This window comes from Sander vitreus, chromosome 12 (assembly GCF_031162955.1).
Source record: "Sander vitreus isolate 19-12246 chromosome 12, sanVit1, whole genome shotgun sequence".
NCBI lineage: Eukaryota > Metazoa > Chordata > Actinopteri > Perciformes > Percidae > Sander > Sander vitreus.
In genome coordinates, this window is record NC_135866.1 from 2,708,742 (window position 1) to 2,726,526 (window position 17,785).

At 42.2% G+C, this 17,785-nt stretch overlaps 1 protein-coding gene across 1 annotated transcript in view; it reads right to left on the bottom strand.

The window, feature by feature from the left end:
- LOC144526103 (kinesin-1 heavy chain) overlaps nucleotides 1-17,507 on the bottom strand; it is a 40,947-nt gene extending 23,440 nt beyond the window's left edge. The window contains exons 1-11 of the mRNA XM_078263319.1: nucleotides 17,134-17,507; nucleotides 10,545-10,632; nucleotides 10,072-10,145; nucleotides 9,865-9,969; nucleotides 9,010-9,058; nucleotides 7,555-7,610; nucleotides 7,380-7,467; nucleotides 7,171-7,295; nucleotides 6,863-6,967; nucleotides 3,103-3,248; nucleotides 864-1,012 (exon numbers count right to left, since the gene is read on the bottom strand). Coding sequence (XP_078119445.1) covers nucleotides 864-1,012; nucleotides 3,103-3,248; nucleotides 6,863-6,967; nucleotides 7,171-7,295; nucleotides 7,380-7,467; nucleotides 7,555-7,610; nucleotides 9,010-9,058; nucleotides 9,865-9,969; nucleotides 10,072-10,145; nucleotides 10,545-10,632; nucleotides 17,134-17,259 — 1,111 coding nt within the window. The 5' untranslated portion in view covers nucleotides 17,260-17,507. The remainder of the gene's footprint in view (nucleotides 1-863; nucleotides 1,013-3,102; nucleotides 3,249-6,862; nucleotides 6,968-7,170; nucleotides 7,296-7,379; nucleotides 7,468-7,554; nucleotides 7,611-9,009; nucleotides 9,059-9,864; nucleotides 9,970-10,071; nucleotides 10,146-10,544; nucleotides 10,633-17,133) is intronic.
- Nucleotides 17,508-17,785: the final 278 nt, after the last annotated feature.

Sequence of the window (17,785 nt, forward strand, 5' to 3'; positions counted from 1 at the left end):
CACACACACACACACACACACACACACACACACACACACACACACACGGTTTGTGTGAGCTTTATTTGTTCTATCGCATACAGCTTGTGTGTGTAAGAACTGTATTTGTTCCATCACATATTAAAAGGTGCTGTAGGTAGGATTGTGAAGATCCAGGATTTAGCCAAAGAATTTGAACGTCAACAACTTCTCAGTCCCTCCCCCTTTCTGCTAAAGCCCAAACGGTCTCCCTAAGCCCCTCCCACCACAAGGGAGAATGAATGTGTGCCTGAGCAGTGATTGACACGCAGTTAGACACCCCCGGCCCTGATTGGTGCATCTGAACAGGGAGCGGTGGATTTTTGCGAAATCTCACTACAGGCTGTAGGTGGAGCCAGAGGAGCTGGATTTATTTTTAATGACCTGCTTCATGTAGTTCTACTGGAACAAATATGACAGAAAGTTAGTTTTATAAGTCTTACCTACTGCACCTTTAAGTTTGTGTGTGTAAAGAGCTTTATTTGTTGTATCACATACATTTGTGTGTGTGAAGAGCTTTATTTGTACTATCCAATTAACAAATAAGTTTAAAGTAAGTTGTCCATGATGCACTGTAGACCAAACCAGCCAAACTACATGCAGTGGGCAGACTGACCACAAAGACAAAAGTGTCATCACTCCTAGGTGTTAATGCATTACATCGATACAAAGAGGTGTGCTGATGTTTTCCTATAGTAGGAATCAAAGCCAACATCCGTTTGTGGCATTGCAACCTGCACTGAAACCATTGAGTCAAAGAATCTGTATCAAAACGTAAAAAGTTGTACATTTTTCCAAGGAATCTGTGGAAGAAAACAATGGAATAAGAGAGTCCAGATCCTCACCGTTCCTCCAGCGGTTGAGCTCATTCTCCAACCAGGTGACCGTGCTCCTCAGGGTCTTGTTCTTCTCCTTCTCCCTCTCATATTTCTGCTTCCACTGCTCTGCCGTCAGCTCCACGTTGACAGTGACAGTGTTCTTGATGGTCTTTGCTCTGGGTGTGGAAAAAAACAAACGGGTTTAATTCCTCAAAAAAAATCCAGGACATTTTATGCACTATTATTCCTTCAAAAAACCAAGCTTGAACCATCCATCTGGCCCAAATGTGACAATGATTATGAATACATTTATGGTTTTTAGGGTTGGGCATCAAGAACCGATTCCTACTTGGAATTGTTTTAAAAATGACTATTCCAGTGGAATCGTTCCTTTATTGGAATCGTTTGGAGGATTTGGTTTCAAATCTGATCATGGGTTCCAAATTTAACATGCACAAGTTTTGGTTTCCGTAGCGGCCAGGCTCTTGTTGTGTTGCAGCCTTGGAGCACAGTAAGCGGAGCTCTAGTGTGGCTTTATTTTACGTTGAAAAAGCTGTAAAACTGCAACCCACCATTAAATCAAAATAAAACTTTCCTCTTATTTGTGAAATAAGCATGTGACCCGTTTCAACTCCACCCCTCAAAGAATCAGAATCGAGAAGAACCAGAATCGAATGGAAGAATCGCAATTGGAATCAGAATTGTTAAAAGGTCCAATGGCATGAAAATGTCATTTTATGAGGTTTTTTAACATTAATATGAGTTCCCCCAGCCTGCCTATGGTCCCCCAGTGGCTAGAAATGGTGATAGGTGTAAACCGAGCCCTGGGTATCCTGCTCTGTCTTTGAGAAAATGAAAGCTCAGATGGGCCAATCTGGAATCTTCCCTTTATGACGTCATAAGGGGAAAGGTTACCTCCCCTTTCTCTGCTTTGCCCGCCCAGAGAATTTGGCCCCCCCATGAGAAAGAGAGAGACATCATGGCTTTCAAACAAGCAAAGTGGCAGTTGGTAAAGGCCACACCCCCACTCTCCACCTTGCTCCCCCCCTCTCTCCTCCTCAATAACTACAGACACAGAAATGGCACATCCTAAGGAAAGCTCATTGTGGGACTGGCTCTAGTGGCTGTAATTCTGCACCAAGGATGAATTTCGGGAAAGAGACTTCAGATACAGTATTAGGGGACCACTAAGGTCTATATAAAAGAGACTTCAGATACAGTATTAGGGGACCACTAAGGTCTATATAAAAGAGACTTCAGATACAGTATTAGGGGGACCACTAAGGCCTATATAAAAGAGACTTCAGATACAGTATTAGGGGACCACTAAGGTCTATATAAAAGAGACTTCAGATACAGTATTAGGGGACCACTAAGGTCTATATAAAAGAGACTTCAGATACAGTATTAGGGGACCACTAAGGTCTATATAAAATAGACTTCAGATACAGTATTAGGGGACCACTAAGGTCTATATAAAAGAGACTTCAGATACAGTATTAGGGGACCACTAAGGTCTATATAAAAGAGACTTCAGATACAGTATTAGGGGGACCACTAAGGTCTATATAAAAGAGACTTCAGATACAGTATTAGGGGACCACTAAGGTCTATATAAAAGAGACTTCAGATACAGTATTAGGGGACCACTAAGGCCTATATAAAAGAGACTTCAGATACAGTATTAGGGGACCACTAAGGTCTATATAAAAGAGACTTCAGATACAGTATTAGGGGACCACTAAGGTCTATATAAAAGAGACTTCAGATACAGTATTAGGGGGACCACTAAGGTCTATATAAAAGAGACTTCAGATACAGTATTAGGGGGACCACTAAGGTCTATATAAAAGAGACTTCAGATACAGTATTAGGGGACCACTAAGGTCTATATAAAAGAGACTTCAGATACAGTATTAGGGGACCACTAAGGTCTATATAAAAGAGACTTCAGATACAGTATTAGGGGACCACTAAGGTCTATATAAAAGAGACTTCAGATACAGTATTAGGGGACCACTAAGGTCTATTTAAAAGCATCCAAAGAGCATCATGTCATGGGACCTTTAAAATCCAAACGACGTCCAACCCTAATGGTTTTCCATAACTTTCCTACACCTTTACATTGACTTCTTAAACTCTATTTTAAAGTATTAAATTGCATTTTTCTTTTTTAAAAGGGGTCTCAATTTAAAAAGCATTTATATTAGAAACTTAAGAAATGACAGAGCAGTGTGGCTTGTTTTGGTTCTATTGGCCTACCAACCTTTGTCCGAACATGAGGGTGGATTTGGTTTCGGCCTCATTATAGGAGGAAGGCGAGCAGCAGATGACGATGGTGGTTCGACAGTTACCGCCCAGCGAGTCCTGCAGGATACGGGTCATCTTGCTGTCTCGGTAGGGGATGTAGCCCTGGTATAAACAGAAACATATACAGGAACATTTCATGAGCAGAACACAAACAGAAACTTACTGCGGTGGCGCCTACAAAATTTCAGAGAAATTCTGTGTTATGGTAAAAATAAATAATCTTTGAATCACCAATTTTCTCTATTCATCATTCATCAAATAGTTCAAATAACTGACAACATATCTTTTGACCGAGATGCATTTATTATTATCTAAGTCGCAGACCACCTTGATTAGAGATTATTTGACAGCAATACTAGGGGTGTAACAATAAGTCCATTTGAAACAATATATCGATAAAATCCCCAACGATCCCATATTACTGATACGAAGTGAAAATATCGATACATATCGTCATCTTTGAGATGCGCCTTTATTTTGAAATTTCTAAATTATAATTATTCGTTTTATGAAAGATTAGTTTGATTTGAATTAAAGCTTTGGTGTGCAATTAATAAGCATCCGTTACATTCAAGCCATTGTCAAATGAGTTGCTACAAAGCTAATTAAGACTATCAGCTCCACACAACTCTCTCTGTTTCTCAGTATGACTATGTTCAGAAGATTGTGGCATCCGGTGACTTTCCCTCGCAGAAACTCCAGTGAAGATAATGACCTCTTCTGAAGAGTCCATCGTGTTTTTTGAATCCGCCGTGTCCTCCTTGGCTACTAGCAGCTGCGTGGAGGAGGCGCGTGCACGAACACAGAAGGCTTGTATCATGTGGACGCGCTGACAGTTTTGTTGTCATTACTTAGAATTCGTGGTGGGCAGTACGGCTGTAACTTACGAGAATAGCGTAAGTTAGAGCGAGAATGGCAGGGGGCAGGCTGAAATTCAACGTGCCGTTTTATCGGGATTAAGCTATAAGCAGAAGGAAACTCTGCTAGCTGTAACGTTAATGTGTCTACCTCAGCTGAGAACGGAGAAATGTCTTTGCCTTTCCTACCGTATCACACGGTATGGAACATTGCGCTCCCCAACTCGCGAAAGGTCGGATTTGCTCCATCTTTTGATGATAAGTTATGTTTAGAAAACCTTGAATCCATGTAAGACACTGTCATCAGACACAATCCATGTATCTGTATGTTGCTTGAATGGGTTTCTTTTTATCCTTCACTCCTGACTGCATATCAAGTTTCCCATTTGGGATAATAAAGTAACTGAACTGAATGTCATAGTGTAGAATCAATGAATCCATGTCATTAGACACAACGTGCTCCCAGGCTGTCACAATCTGACATTGACAAACTATTTCACCCTCTGCAGGCTGCGTTCTGGTTAACCCCTGAAAGTTGGCAGTTCGGATACAACTCCTCTCCAACTATCTTGGCCATGACTTTTCACCACTGGCTAAAGAGCCAGCCTACTTCCAACAAGCGGATTGTGGTTTTCCTATAGGCGAGCCAAAAAACGTTAAAGCCCAATGCCAGGGAGATAGCAATCAATAGCTGGATTAAAGAAGGCCACCGCAGGGTACTAAAACTGATGCTACAAGCACTTCTGAGGTTCAACCGAGACGGCACGCTGTCTTCAGAGGTTTGAAGTCCCAGTTGACTCATCTCTTCTACAGCCTGAGGGGCGGGGTTCAAGCTGTGGTGTGTTAAAGATAGGGGAGTAAAATCACAATATTATATTCATTCTTTGGACATCGATACAATATTTACCGATATCACAAAGAGTGCCACGATATGATTTCAAGTCATTCAATTCAGGGGCCTGCGACCAATACAAGAGAACATAAGCCGGTTCAATCCCCAGACCGACAAGATCAAATCCAGGTGGGGAAAGTGAAAGAGCAGCACTTGTCCCTCCCTCATCACCACCAGCACTGAGGTGCTCTTGAGCAAGGCCCTTAACCCCAACGGCTCCAGTGGAGCTGCTGAGTGGCCAGCAGATCAGACTGCGGTTGTACTGGGCAGCTTCCAGGTATGAATGTGGAACTGTGTGAATGTGACAGGTCGTCGTTGCAAATGAGAATTTGTTCTCAATCGACTTACCTGGATAAATAAAGGTTAGATATCCTCATGCACTATAGCTTTAATGACAATTTAATGACAACATATTTTGGTTGCTTTTTGTGAATATATATAAATGTAACTGATTGTGTTGAACGGGCTTATGTATCGTCTCGTATTGGTCGCAGGGCCCTGAATTGTATCGTGGCAGACTTTGTAATAACATCAAATATTGTATCGTCCAAAGAATCAATATGTCTTATTGTGATAAAACGTGGGCTTTACACCCCTAAGTAATAGCCAACATGATAAACCCCAGAGTTAGACGGAGAAAAGAAATACAATAGAAAAGTATGCTATTGTCTGTTAGGATAATACAATTAAACATGCGGTGCCTGCGGTCCTGAAACTGAAGAAGGGGCGTGTGATTTCACCAGCACAGAGACAACAGGATGCTGTGGCTTCAGTTACAGTTCTCATGAGTGAAGTAAAACCAGACGGCAGTTAAACGTAACTTGATATAAGATAGGTATTGATGCAGACAGCTAAGCTGCAGCAGACTGCTATAATTCTTAAGACACCACGATGCTCAGTCAGTAGTGAGACTTCTCGCTGCACAATAGCTTGTTTGTTTCAGACCATCACAGATATATCAGAGGCTGTCCGCTCCAGGTCGTTTACAGAGCCAAGGCGCCCAAGAACAAACCAATTGTTTCTTGAAGTGAAAAGTGTGAGATCGCTATGAAGCCGCTAAAGCAAAACATTGCTTGGAGGAAAGCTGTTATCTGCTCGAGTTATTTCTTGCGACACAAAGGACCTATAGATGGTGGGAAATGGCACTGTTACAGTAAGAGAAGTGAAAAAGATGCAGGTTTTCCAGATGCACACCTAGCTTTGGGGCTGTGCAGCTAGTAAACACTGCATTCACCTTCTGTCTGCTACATAAACAGTTATGTCTTTGATTTTAAAATGCTATAATAAAAAAAAAAACACCATTGGGGACAAAATCATCACCTAAGGTTATAGCACTAACATTCGTTGTGCTGAATAAGAAAAGAAAAACACATTTGGGCTCATTATGTGCTGAAGTAACGATTAAAGCTTAACTGACAAGACAACAGTGCCACAGTAACCTCAATTAGGAAACATACTGGATCATTCACTTTTACACAGTGCAAATTAAAAGACCACAACCCACAGAACACCACAGTATATTCAACAAATTGATCTTAACGAGCCCCTATTACACTTTTTGGGATTTTTCCCGTCTTTTGGTCGGTTAGCTTTTTGTGTACGTAGTAGATGTATAATGTACAGAAAAACACATGTCACCCCAAATGGAGCTTTCTTCCCACAGACATACAGCACTTTTTCCTGTCTGAAATGCCTCGCCCACATTCCTCGATTATTAATTGAGAATGACCAATCACAAAAGAGTGGGCCAGCTGACCAATCAGAGCAGACTGGGCCAAAACAGACCGTTTCAGGCGGAAGCACTGCAGCAATGGGCAGTATGAAAAACATCATATATTTTTTAAACATCAAGGCATGTAAACCTATTCTAGGAGACCCCAAGAGTACAAATATGACGCTGAAAAGGAGTATAATAGGGGTAGATTTAAGAAAACAACACCAAAGAGAGTTGAAGTAGAGTTACTGACCGATCCTTCAGCCAGAGCCGAGATGACGTTTCCCAGGGACGACAGAGACTTGTTGATGTTCTTGGCTTCATCCAGCACGGCTCCCTCTGCTCCCGTTTTACTGACCTGAAAAAAAATTAAAAAATAAATCACAGACCATAACCTCAACCAGGTCTCGGGCAGCACAATATTTGAGACTCCAACCCAAGTAGGCAATACAGGAAAAATGGATCAAGCAAAAATGTAGACTACAGTTCTTTATGTAAAAAAATAATGAATAAGACAAAAGGAATCTACCTCTAATATGTATGACAGATGGTTCTCTGTACCTTTTCACTGCCTGCCAGATCCACCAGGTAAAGTTTGCCGCTGAGCTTCTGCTCTGTCTGAGTGTTCTCCTGCTTGACGTTTATCAGGAAGATACTGTGACTCCTGGAGCTGTGCTCGTTCATGTCTAAAAAAACAAAAACATCAGTCTCAAAAATGCAAAAACTACAGCCAATGGATTTGTGAAACAGACTACAGGGCGGTCTCTTACTTGTAACTGCTACGTGTCGGTTTGATTTGCCTTCATCAATGGTATCCATGACCTCATCGGGGCTGCAGACAAATCTCTCAGTGCAGCCCTTTGAAGAAAAATCAAATGTGGTTAGATTGTCGGCCTTCACTAACAGGTTTTTACCAGGTACTACTTGCAGGAAGTTGGGTCTCACCTTGACATATGGTACTCTGTTCTTGTCTTCATGCACTGACAAATTGGTCTTTGACACTGGAGATGAGAGGGAAAAAGCTGTCAGGGAAACTGACCTTGCACTACAAACACATACCGTGGGTGTACCACTGCCCTGAACATTAAAAAATGTAAACATTTATATAAATATGAAGCTAAATTCTGTGTGTGCCTAAAGCCTTTGCCTCCAGTCCCTCTGCTAGTGCGGATGGGCTCTGGTCATCACATCTCAAATGCTCTTGGACATGAATGGCTCCCATCAGCAAATAACTTCTGAAATGTTTCCCCGTTGGCCAGTTTACACTGTGTACGAGCTAGAAAACTTCCCCTCAGCAGGTTTATAGACCTTGAAACAGGTGAGCTACAACTGTTGGCCAATTAGAACAGGTATTGTGGGGACGGTTTTCAAATATATTTTAATAAATGTCCTGTTCGTTTAACTAAAATGAATCGCAAACAAATATAGTTATCACCAAGTCAGAGGCTATGTTTACATGGAAACGATCTGAAGAGAAAACGCAAAAGTGGCGTCGCGTTCTCACTTTTTATTCTGCGTTTAGACGAGCGATTTGGGGGGGAATCTGCGTGCATATGGTGACGCAAAAGTGTGTGAAATTCGATGTAGTGTGCACACCAGGCGGCTAGGTGGTGGCGTGAAGCACTGCCACACAACACCACCAAGTCTGCGCGCCTGCGTAGAACCTTCCTTCTACTTCTCTCCCTAGTAGCGCGAAGCGAACACAAGCTGACAATTTTGTCTGGACAGACCGCTCTCTTAATTTACATCCATGGGACAGACGAGGAGGTGGACTTATTGCTCCAAACAATGCACACGGCGCATGTAAACAGGGCCATAGCGTTTGACATCCCCGTCAAAAAGAACTGGCTAATATGAGAACCTACATGTACAACATAACCGATACAACAGAAAAAAAACGTTCTAGTTTCTGCAGCTCATTTTGACACCAGTCAAGGTGATGATCAATATCACACACTTGTCGAGTGGTCTGCTTGGTAGACTTTTTATGGGTTGATTGTATGTAGAATACACATTTAAATGAACAACAAAGCCCGTGTGTTTACAGCTACCATCGTCCTCCATCATGTTAGCAACACTGACGCTCGTTCATTGAAAGAGAGTGAAAACAAATGTTCAAATGGGAAAAGTATTCAGGGAAATTTCACAGTTCAAGTTGTTTTCACTGTTGATTTGTCTGACTTTTTTACCATTTCTTAAGTCCAATTTATTGCAGGCATCTTTCCGAGGTCAATGAGTAATCGTGTTAAATGATCCTGATTTCCATATTGACCAAAATAATGGCGATTATGATTTAATTTTTCCATAATGGACCAGCCCTAACGTCTGTGACCACTGTCTGGTACGACTAGATGCAGGAGGAGAGGTACAGTGTTCACTGCACCATTTACAGCCACTTACCATCCAGAAGGTCCCGGATCTTGTCTAAGTAAATTTCAAAATACGAAACCTGTGAAAAGAGAAGAAGCCTCATTATTTGATAAGCCAGCTGAGAGATCAGACCAGAGAATCGAGATACACACAGGGAGCCGTTTTCATACTGCGGATGATAAAACAGCAGCACAGAAATATACAGGTTTAAAAAGAGAAATAATCACACACAAAAGACAAAGATACCATCAAATCCAAACTATATTATGAATAAGGGGAAAAACCCAAGAGGCACAGGGGGGGAAAAAAAGGTGTAAAAAGTGTTTTGAGATTGGTCTCTCATAATCTTTCCAGGATCAGTTTGATGGATTTCTTCACATTTGCCTGATAGCTAACACTCTGGCTGCGTTTTCCTTCAGAGTCAACACTGGTATATTCTGAAGAGCAAACAATCTCAATCCTAATTAAACTGGATCCAGTTAACGCCTCATCGCTTATATTTTCACGTTGCGTTTATTTCTCTCATTCTCAACACAAAAACGTAACAGCATGTGTTGTAGAGATCAACAAACACAGTGGGGAGTCAGCCAGGAACTATGATGCAGCAGCTCCAAGTGACATGTTACACAGCACTTAAATTGTCGCCAGAAAAATGCTTAGTAATAGCAAACTGCAAAATAGGAAATACTTAGCACCCACAGTTTGAAATAGTGTTGGTAAGCCATAAGTATCAGGTTTCTAAACACATTATCTGGAGCTGGAATCTGAATTTGTGGTACGAAATGCCACTTCACATTTGGGAGGGTGGCGTCTCTCTATGCACTGCAGCACTCTGCTTCTCAGCCGGTGGCGGGACAGGTCGGCAGCCCCCTTTTAACTACTTACTTTGATATGAAACTCCAAGTTTTCATCCATGGAATAGATGTAGTTGAAGATATCTTGAACTATCCTGGGGATGATGCCCATTGCATCTGTGTCATGGAGATTCCCCTGTAAACAGAGAGCACACAAAATGTGAGGATGTGAAGATGCAACCAAAACAAGACGCACGTTATTTGAAAACAACACCAGTTCTTAGAAAGCATCCCCTACCTCCATGGTGTGTGTTTTGCCGGATGAGGTCTGCCCGTATGCAAAAATCGTTCCATTGTAGCCCTCCAAGACATCTACAAGACACCACACAGGAGGGCGTTTGCATTCGAGTCAAGATTTATCAATCACACTTTATTTCTATAGCAAATTGCATGCAAATCAAGGTAACACAATGTGCTTTTTACTCAAAAGCGACTCAAAAACAATTACACAGAGAACCAGTGCGTGCACAGATCTATGCAGGACTTTAAATGTATAGAACACACAGCCACACCCACAACAACCAAAGCAAACCATACAACAACAAACAGTTATTCGTAGACTTTAGTAAAAACCAGGTTTTAGCGTGTTTTTAAAAAGTGTTCAGTGTGGGAGCTTCTCTTAAAAAGGCGGGGCTTGTGTCCATTTCATTTGTCGAGTACGCGCCTCTAAATAATACGTCACGCTGATTAAAACACAAAGAGAGAGCTCACCTTTGACAATCTTCTGGGCGCAGGCGTTGTACACTTGCTCCTGTGTTGTATTTGACTGGAACACTCTGTCGAACATGTACGGTTTGCCCTGGAGTGAGAGAGAGAGAGAGAAGAAGGGCGAGTCGGTTAACGGCCGTACGACCAACACAAAACCCACTATTGTGTAACCTCGTTAAAAATAACAAGAAAGATCTATAGAGCTACAAAGATGAATCGATTAGTTGTCAACTATTACATTAATCGCCAAACACTTTGATACTCGATTAATCTGCTTGAGTCATTTTTTTTATTACTGTCTTTTTTCGATCGCTATGACAGTTTTTTCAATACTTGAAACAACTTTCCTAAAATAGATTGTGTTTTACGCTGCAGTTTCTCTTGAAGCCTCTCTACATTTCTGTTTTGTTGGGTTTAGTAAATGCATGCATTTGGTTTCTTTTGCTGCAGAAATTCAATACAAAAAATGAATGAGCCATCTCAGAGTAGTTTCATAGAATGTACGGTTTACTGTATGAAAACCAGAAGACAGAAGTGTCCTGGTACTCGTCTTCCTCTCACTCGTGCAGCAATTTTCCTTACTTTCTTTGTGTGCATCTTTATTGTTCCTTTTCCACACAAAATCAGCCCAAATATGTCCTCTTTTACTGTATACATACAGTAGTTACTGTTACTGTAGTACACTACAGTAACATATGGTCATGCGATTGAAAGAACCCTTCGTGTGTTTCCTAGATGTCAATCAGCTGTGATTGACCTATTTGCATGGCTTCAATCAGCTGTTTCTCAGCAGCAATGGAATAAAATGGAGGGGGTATATTTGTGAACAGCTGTTCACTTTGACTTTAGCCTACACGTTAGGTTTAGAACCTGATGTTATCTGTTCTGACACACAGTGTGAAAGCATTTGCAAATTGGTCAGTAAAGATTCGTTGTTTTGGTCTTGGTGGAGCTTGTGTGTAAAAGAAGTGTTAACTGTATGCATTTTGTGTCGACGCAACAAGAATTGTGTTAAATGTATAGCCTACGCAGATGGATGTTGTGCTAACTGTGTTAAGAGTTTAGGAAAGTTGTTAAAAAGTATTGGGAAAAAAAGTGTCATAGCGATCGGAAAAAACTAACAATAAGTCAAAACTCTTGATTCCAGCTTGTTAAATGTGAATATGTTTCTAGTTTCTTCTCTCCTCTGTGACAGTAAAGTGAATATCTTTGAGTTGTGGACAAAACAAGACATTTGAGGACGTCATCTTGGGCTTTGGGAAACACTGATCCACATTTTTCACCATTTTCTGACATTTTAGAGACCAAACTACTAATTGAGACAATATTCCACAGACTTATCGACAATGAAAATAATCATTAGTTGGTGCCCTAAAGACCCACCTACAGAAACTCAAACTTCCAAAAAAATTATGGGCATCTGCTAGAGATGGTCCGATACCATTTTTTGCTTCCCGATACCGATTCTGATACCTGAACTTGCGTATCGGCCGATACCAGTGTGTCATATATTTTGTTATGTTTTAAAAACTGTATACTACTATCCCTGTATGGATGTGATATTATTTCTATCTTTGTTGTCGGTCTGGCTCAGGTTAAACTCTTTGTGAAACATGAATGCCCCAGAACTTTTTTATTCTGCAGTTTGACAGTCAGTTATAACGGAAAAAGAACATAAATAAACTACTTTAACGTAGATTTTCTTTAGAGCTTTATTACGTGGTGTCGGATCGGTGCATTAACTCCAGTACTTCCCGATACTGATACCAGCGTTTTAGGCAGTATCGGAGCCGATACCGATACTGGTATCGGAACATCTCTAGCATCTGCAGACCCTTTTCACTGCTTGTACGTGGATTTTCAAAACCGGTGATTCTCTGATGGCCAAATATTTTGTATCGTTTGCCTGTATTTCATAGTGGCAATACTGAGGTGACAGGGAAAGGGGGAGGTTAATAGGAAAGATGACATGCAACAAAGATCCCCTGCCAGACTCGAACCAAGGGCGTTGCATTACATGGTCATTGTTTCCACCGGCCTGCTCCCAGGCTGTCACAATCTGACATTGACAAACTATTTCACCCTCTGCAGGCTGCGTTCTGGTTAACCCCTGAAAGTTGGCAGTTCGGATACAACTCCTCTCCAACTATCTTGACCATGAGTTTTCACCACTGGCTAAAGAGCCAGCTTACTTCCAACAAGCGGATTGTGGTTTTCCTATAGGCGAGCCAAAAAACGTTAAAGCCCAATGCCAGGGAGATAGCAATCAATAGCTGGATTAAAGAAGGCCACCGCAGGGTACTAAAACTGATGCTACAAGCACTTCTGAGGTTCAACCGAGACGGCACGCTGTCTTCAGAGGTTTGAAGTCCCAGTTGACTCATCTCTTCTACAGCCTGAGGGGCGGGGTTCAAGCTGTGGTGTGTTAAAGATAGGGGAGTAAAATCACAATATTATATTCATTCTTTGGACATCGATACAATATTTACCGATATCACAAAGAGTGCCATGATATGATTTCAAGTCATTCAATTCAGGGGCCTGCGACCAATACAAGAGAACATAAGCCGGTTCAATTCCCAGACCGACAGGATCAAATCCAGGTGGGGAAAGTGAAAGAGCAGCACTTGTCCCTCCCTCATCACCACCAGCACTGAGGTGCTCTTGAGCAAGGCCCTTAACCCCAACGGCTCCAGTGGAGCTGCTGAGTGGCCAGCAGATCAGACTGTGGTTGTACTGGGCAGCTTCCAGGTATGAATGTGGAACTGTGTGAATGTGACAGGTCGTCGTTGCAAATGAGAATTTGTTCTCAATCGACTTACCTGGATAAATAAAGGTTAAATAAAAAATAAAATTGATATGAAAAAACAAACTACTCTCTTTAATGCAAAAGAATTGCTATAAAGTGGGAATTTCAAAATAAAGGCGCACCTTAAAGATGACGATACGTATCGATGTTTCCACTTTGTATCGATAACATTGGATCGTTGAGGATTGAATCAATCAATCTATCTATCTATCTATCTATCTATCTATCTATCTATCTCGATCCATGTATCGTTACACCCCTAATTAAAGACGATGCCATACCCCAGGTTGCAAAACATACGTGTCTTAGTGGCAGTAGTGTTAACACCTGTAAGAGCAGAGGAAGGCTGAGAATGTTGACAAGCAGGACCTGTGTAGCCTTGGAGATGCCACAGCTTTCTGCTAAAGGACCAGAGGCACATGTAAACACATTCATAACTCAAGTTGAAACCACAAATATGTCACTGCCTTGGCATTAAAAGCTAAAATGTACCTTTACCAGTACTGGAATTACTCAGACTACTACAGCTGGTATGTCCTCAATTTGCACTCCGGCTCATAATCCCCCCCCCCCCAAACAGACGGTCACATCTAAAGCACAGCACGGTGAAACTAAGGGCAGCAGCATTTTAAGACATTGATAATTCAGTCCCGCTAGCCACATCCTGGTTATTAACCCTGTCTAGAAAAAGAGCACTGAGCCAATATCAGAACTGCCAGAAGCAGTCAGCAAACAATGGCGCAGCATGAGTCTAAAGTCCTCATTGTTACTGCCGCTACTGGCCTCGTTACCTACACTTCTGTCTAATGGGATTACTTGCTGAAAATGTAATTACAGTGAAATGCATTGTTAAAGTCTTAATAAGTGCTCTGTCACGTTCCTGCTGCCTGGTGGCTTGGTCATGATACTTGCCCAGGCTAAGCCACTCAGGAGAGACAGTAACACACAGTCCCAAGGTTATTCTGCAGCATCCACATGATTCTTATTGTATGGTGCATGGCATCTTATTGGATTACAGTGATTTTTTTTTCTAGCAGCAGGGGAAAGGGTTAGGTTTAACAGAAGGTTTGTTGATCCTGGACAGCCCAGACTCTTACTGTTTCCTAGCATCCCAGGCTACTGTATGCAAACAGAAGATGTGCGTGTGACAGCAAAGCATAGGGGAATGACCTGATCTTTTATGTGCAAAACTGACACGGAAGTAATGGAGGCATGAATAATTCACCCGCTGCACACTCGCACTACGCTGGCAAACCAAGCTAGTTAAGACACCCATTACTGGAAACTTTGTCTCCCTCCCCTTTGTGGAAAGAGACCGACAGGACTTTTAAGTGAGGCACAGCTGAGTAATACGGGCCTACTGCAAGCATCAAAACAGCATCACCAAGGCCTGCAATGGGGAAGCTGCCTGTTAGATGTCTTTACGATGTGCAGCTTCACCACTGGCTGGCACAGCTGTCGGGGCTTCAGTCCTGATAAAGGGTCGGTCCACGCCCTAGATTGGTCTTAAAACGGATACAAATATGAGCTAAGTGAGTCAGTCACCCTGCACAAGAGCATCCGCAAACAAATGCATCGCCATAATAATTACCCTCCCCACCCGGAGAGATGGCCTGGTGCTCGGCCAACTGCCTGTTCTGATTGGTCGAACAGCTGGTTACCAGGAGAGAAAACACAGAGGGATTACCGAGGAGGCCTGTGCTGCTGCGTATGGGCACAGTAAGCGTTGTACTTCTCAAAGCAGATGCACCAGCAGAGGCTACAAGGCTCTGCCCTGCACCACTTGCGTCCTTCACAATGTGCACTGGTATTTTGGCACTATGACTGGCACTCTGAACTTGGGCTGGGCCACATCATGCCTGAGGGGCACAGACAGTACGCCTGCTGTTAGTTAAAGGCCTAAAGTCAGTGTCAACAAAACTATTTAAGAAGTCACCACAGCTACAACAGTCTTCTGTTTTGCATGACAAAAAAAAAATGAATGAACCTGTTGTATTCTAAATTCACCGCCTAAATTAGTCGTTCAACTCCAGAGAGGATGTGATTCATATCCAGTATCTCAGTCAAAACCTGCAACCATGTGACTGCAATTCAGTTCAGAAGTCAATTAGTTTCTATTGCCTTGTGAACTCTTTTAAATCATAGGTGAGCAAAGACACAAAGTCCACAAAGAGAATGATAATAAGCCGTTTAGGAAACTTAATGTTTAACCATTTTTCCCTCCAATGATACGCCATTGCCTTTTGCACATTTAGCATGTACAGACTCGGGATGTCAGCCCAGCTTTTATTCTGTTGTAATGCTTCTTAATTACTACAGTCTAAGGATTTGTAATCCTACCATACATATATAGCGTAGAGGCACGCAATGCTATGAACATAAGTTGGGTAAACGGTGCCTATTTAAGATGCCTTTTAAGGCGTATAATGAAAGGACATGAAGTGCACACCATTTTCAAACTGACCTCTGGGCAAATTCTTCGTTGATTCAGTAAAATGGAGGTAACATGGCACTGTATTAGTAAAGGCATTTCCTTCTTTTGTCATAGTGGAAATTGTGCAAATGCCATTATCCTTATCAAGTGCTGGATCTGTATCACTCAAGGTCTAATTAACCCAAAGAAAACAACCTTTAGTTTGATTCCAACCTGAACCTCCTCATCAGAAGAAAACAGATTAGGTATTTACTCAATATTTTGAACATGTTGGGCTATTAACTGAGTGTCCAGTCACTGAAGGCCAACAGAATACAACTGGCCTGCATATAACTTGATTTGCACTGCCAATGACTAATTCTTTTGACGTTACCATTGTCTGTGTTTCCTATTCCGTAATGGAAGCTTATTGTCCTTCTGTTATTTTCAATAACAGCTTATTTAACTTAGTCTACAAAGGGTTGGTTATGTAGCCACCTGGTCAGCTAGCTAATGTTAGCTTTAATTAAGCAGCAGTATTAAAACTAGCCAGCTAGCCAAGGCCGGCTAATCTGTCAACTACCAGCTGGCCTAGCCTGCTAGCCAACAGTCTGTTAGCCACAGCTAAATCAAAGCTGGTTTACGCTTTATGCTGACGCGAACCGTTCATAATTAATAGCTTTATCGTTACAGATGCACAGCTACTTGTTAAATAATGTCATGATAATAGTGCAGTGAATAGCGTGCAGGGTTTGCAGGCTAACGCTGGCGACATTTTAACCTGTGCCAGTCAATGTGTTTGTGGCTTTGTTGAATGACAGCTCCCTAGCCATGACAGGGACATTTTACGCCAACAGCAACTGGACTGGTTTTTCGAAGTGTTAAATTGAATGGTGCGGTCCACTATCTATTGGAGCCCGAATACGTAAAGTTAAGTGTAATTGACGGTTTAGGTTGCGCCAGAAGTTGGATTTAGCTGAGGGCATGCGGACAAACGCAACGGTGAACAGGTCGCCAAATATTTTTTCTTAGGATGGAGAAGACATCGGGAAGGCATGACCCGCCTCTGATTGGCTAGCAACGTTGACGTTACTCGTTGTCTTCTTTGGGTTGGTCTTTAGGCAAGAGGAGAGGGATTGGCTAGGATTAGGGTAACAATTTCGGGGTAAACCAATCACAGGCAGAGTACAGCGGCATATGCCTTCGCCATCCTGGGAAAAGAAAATACTCGCTAACAGGTCAACCAGCCTTTGCTAACGTTAGCTGACAAGCTAAGGTGCTAACTACCGTAGCTACGAGACAATCAAAAATGGCGTACTGCTGACTGTGCCAAATGGGTAGCTAAAGCTCTTCAACACAAAATAACTCACCCCAATAACAACGTTTTCTTCCCCTTGAAACTTGGGAATGTATTTGTCGCCTCTGACCACCTCGGAGTTGTTCAGGGGCCTAAAACGGCACATCACTTTGATGGTGCACTCCGCCGGGTCGGCCATCTTCCACGGTTTACGAATGGAAATTCACCAATAAAATTAAGGTATATCCTGGCTCCCAGGAGCGGCCGTGGGGGTGAAAAGGGAGGCCGAGCCCCTCTATCCCAATCTCAGGTTCTGGAAAGGGGCGATAATCTGTCGGGCATTCAACAAAAATCCTTGTTTTCCTCTCAAACACTTCCCCTCCAGTTAGGAAGCCATGATACCGGTGGATCAGCGGCTGGCCACCTCGCCCCTCCTGCTGCTGTGGATGTGGATCACAATGACGTCACCTCGGCGCTCCCCTCCTCACTGTCTTTCTGTTATTGTTCCCAGAATCATGATGGAGGTTTTTACCACACAATATATTCAAACGTTTAGGTGGCTTAAAGATTCTAATGGGATTTGATAACACGGTTTCTAAATTGCAGGTAAAACTGTCAAAGTCCCATCAGCAGGCTTTTACTGTCTTGAAAATTGTGTTTTGTTTACAACGTTTCACCATACCATATAGCCTAACATAGGCTATAAGAGGAAAACTTCAAAACTA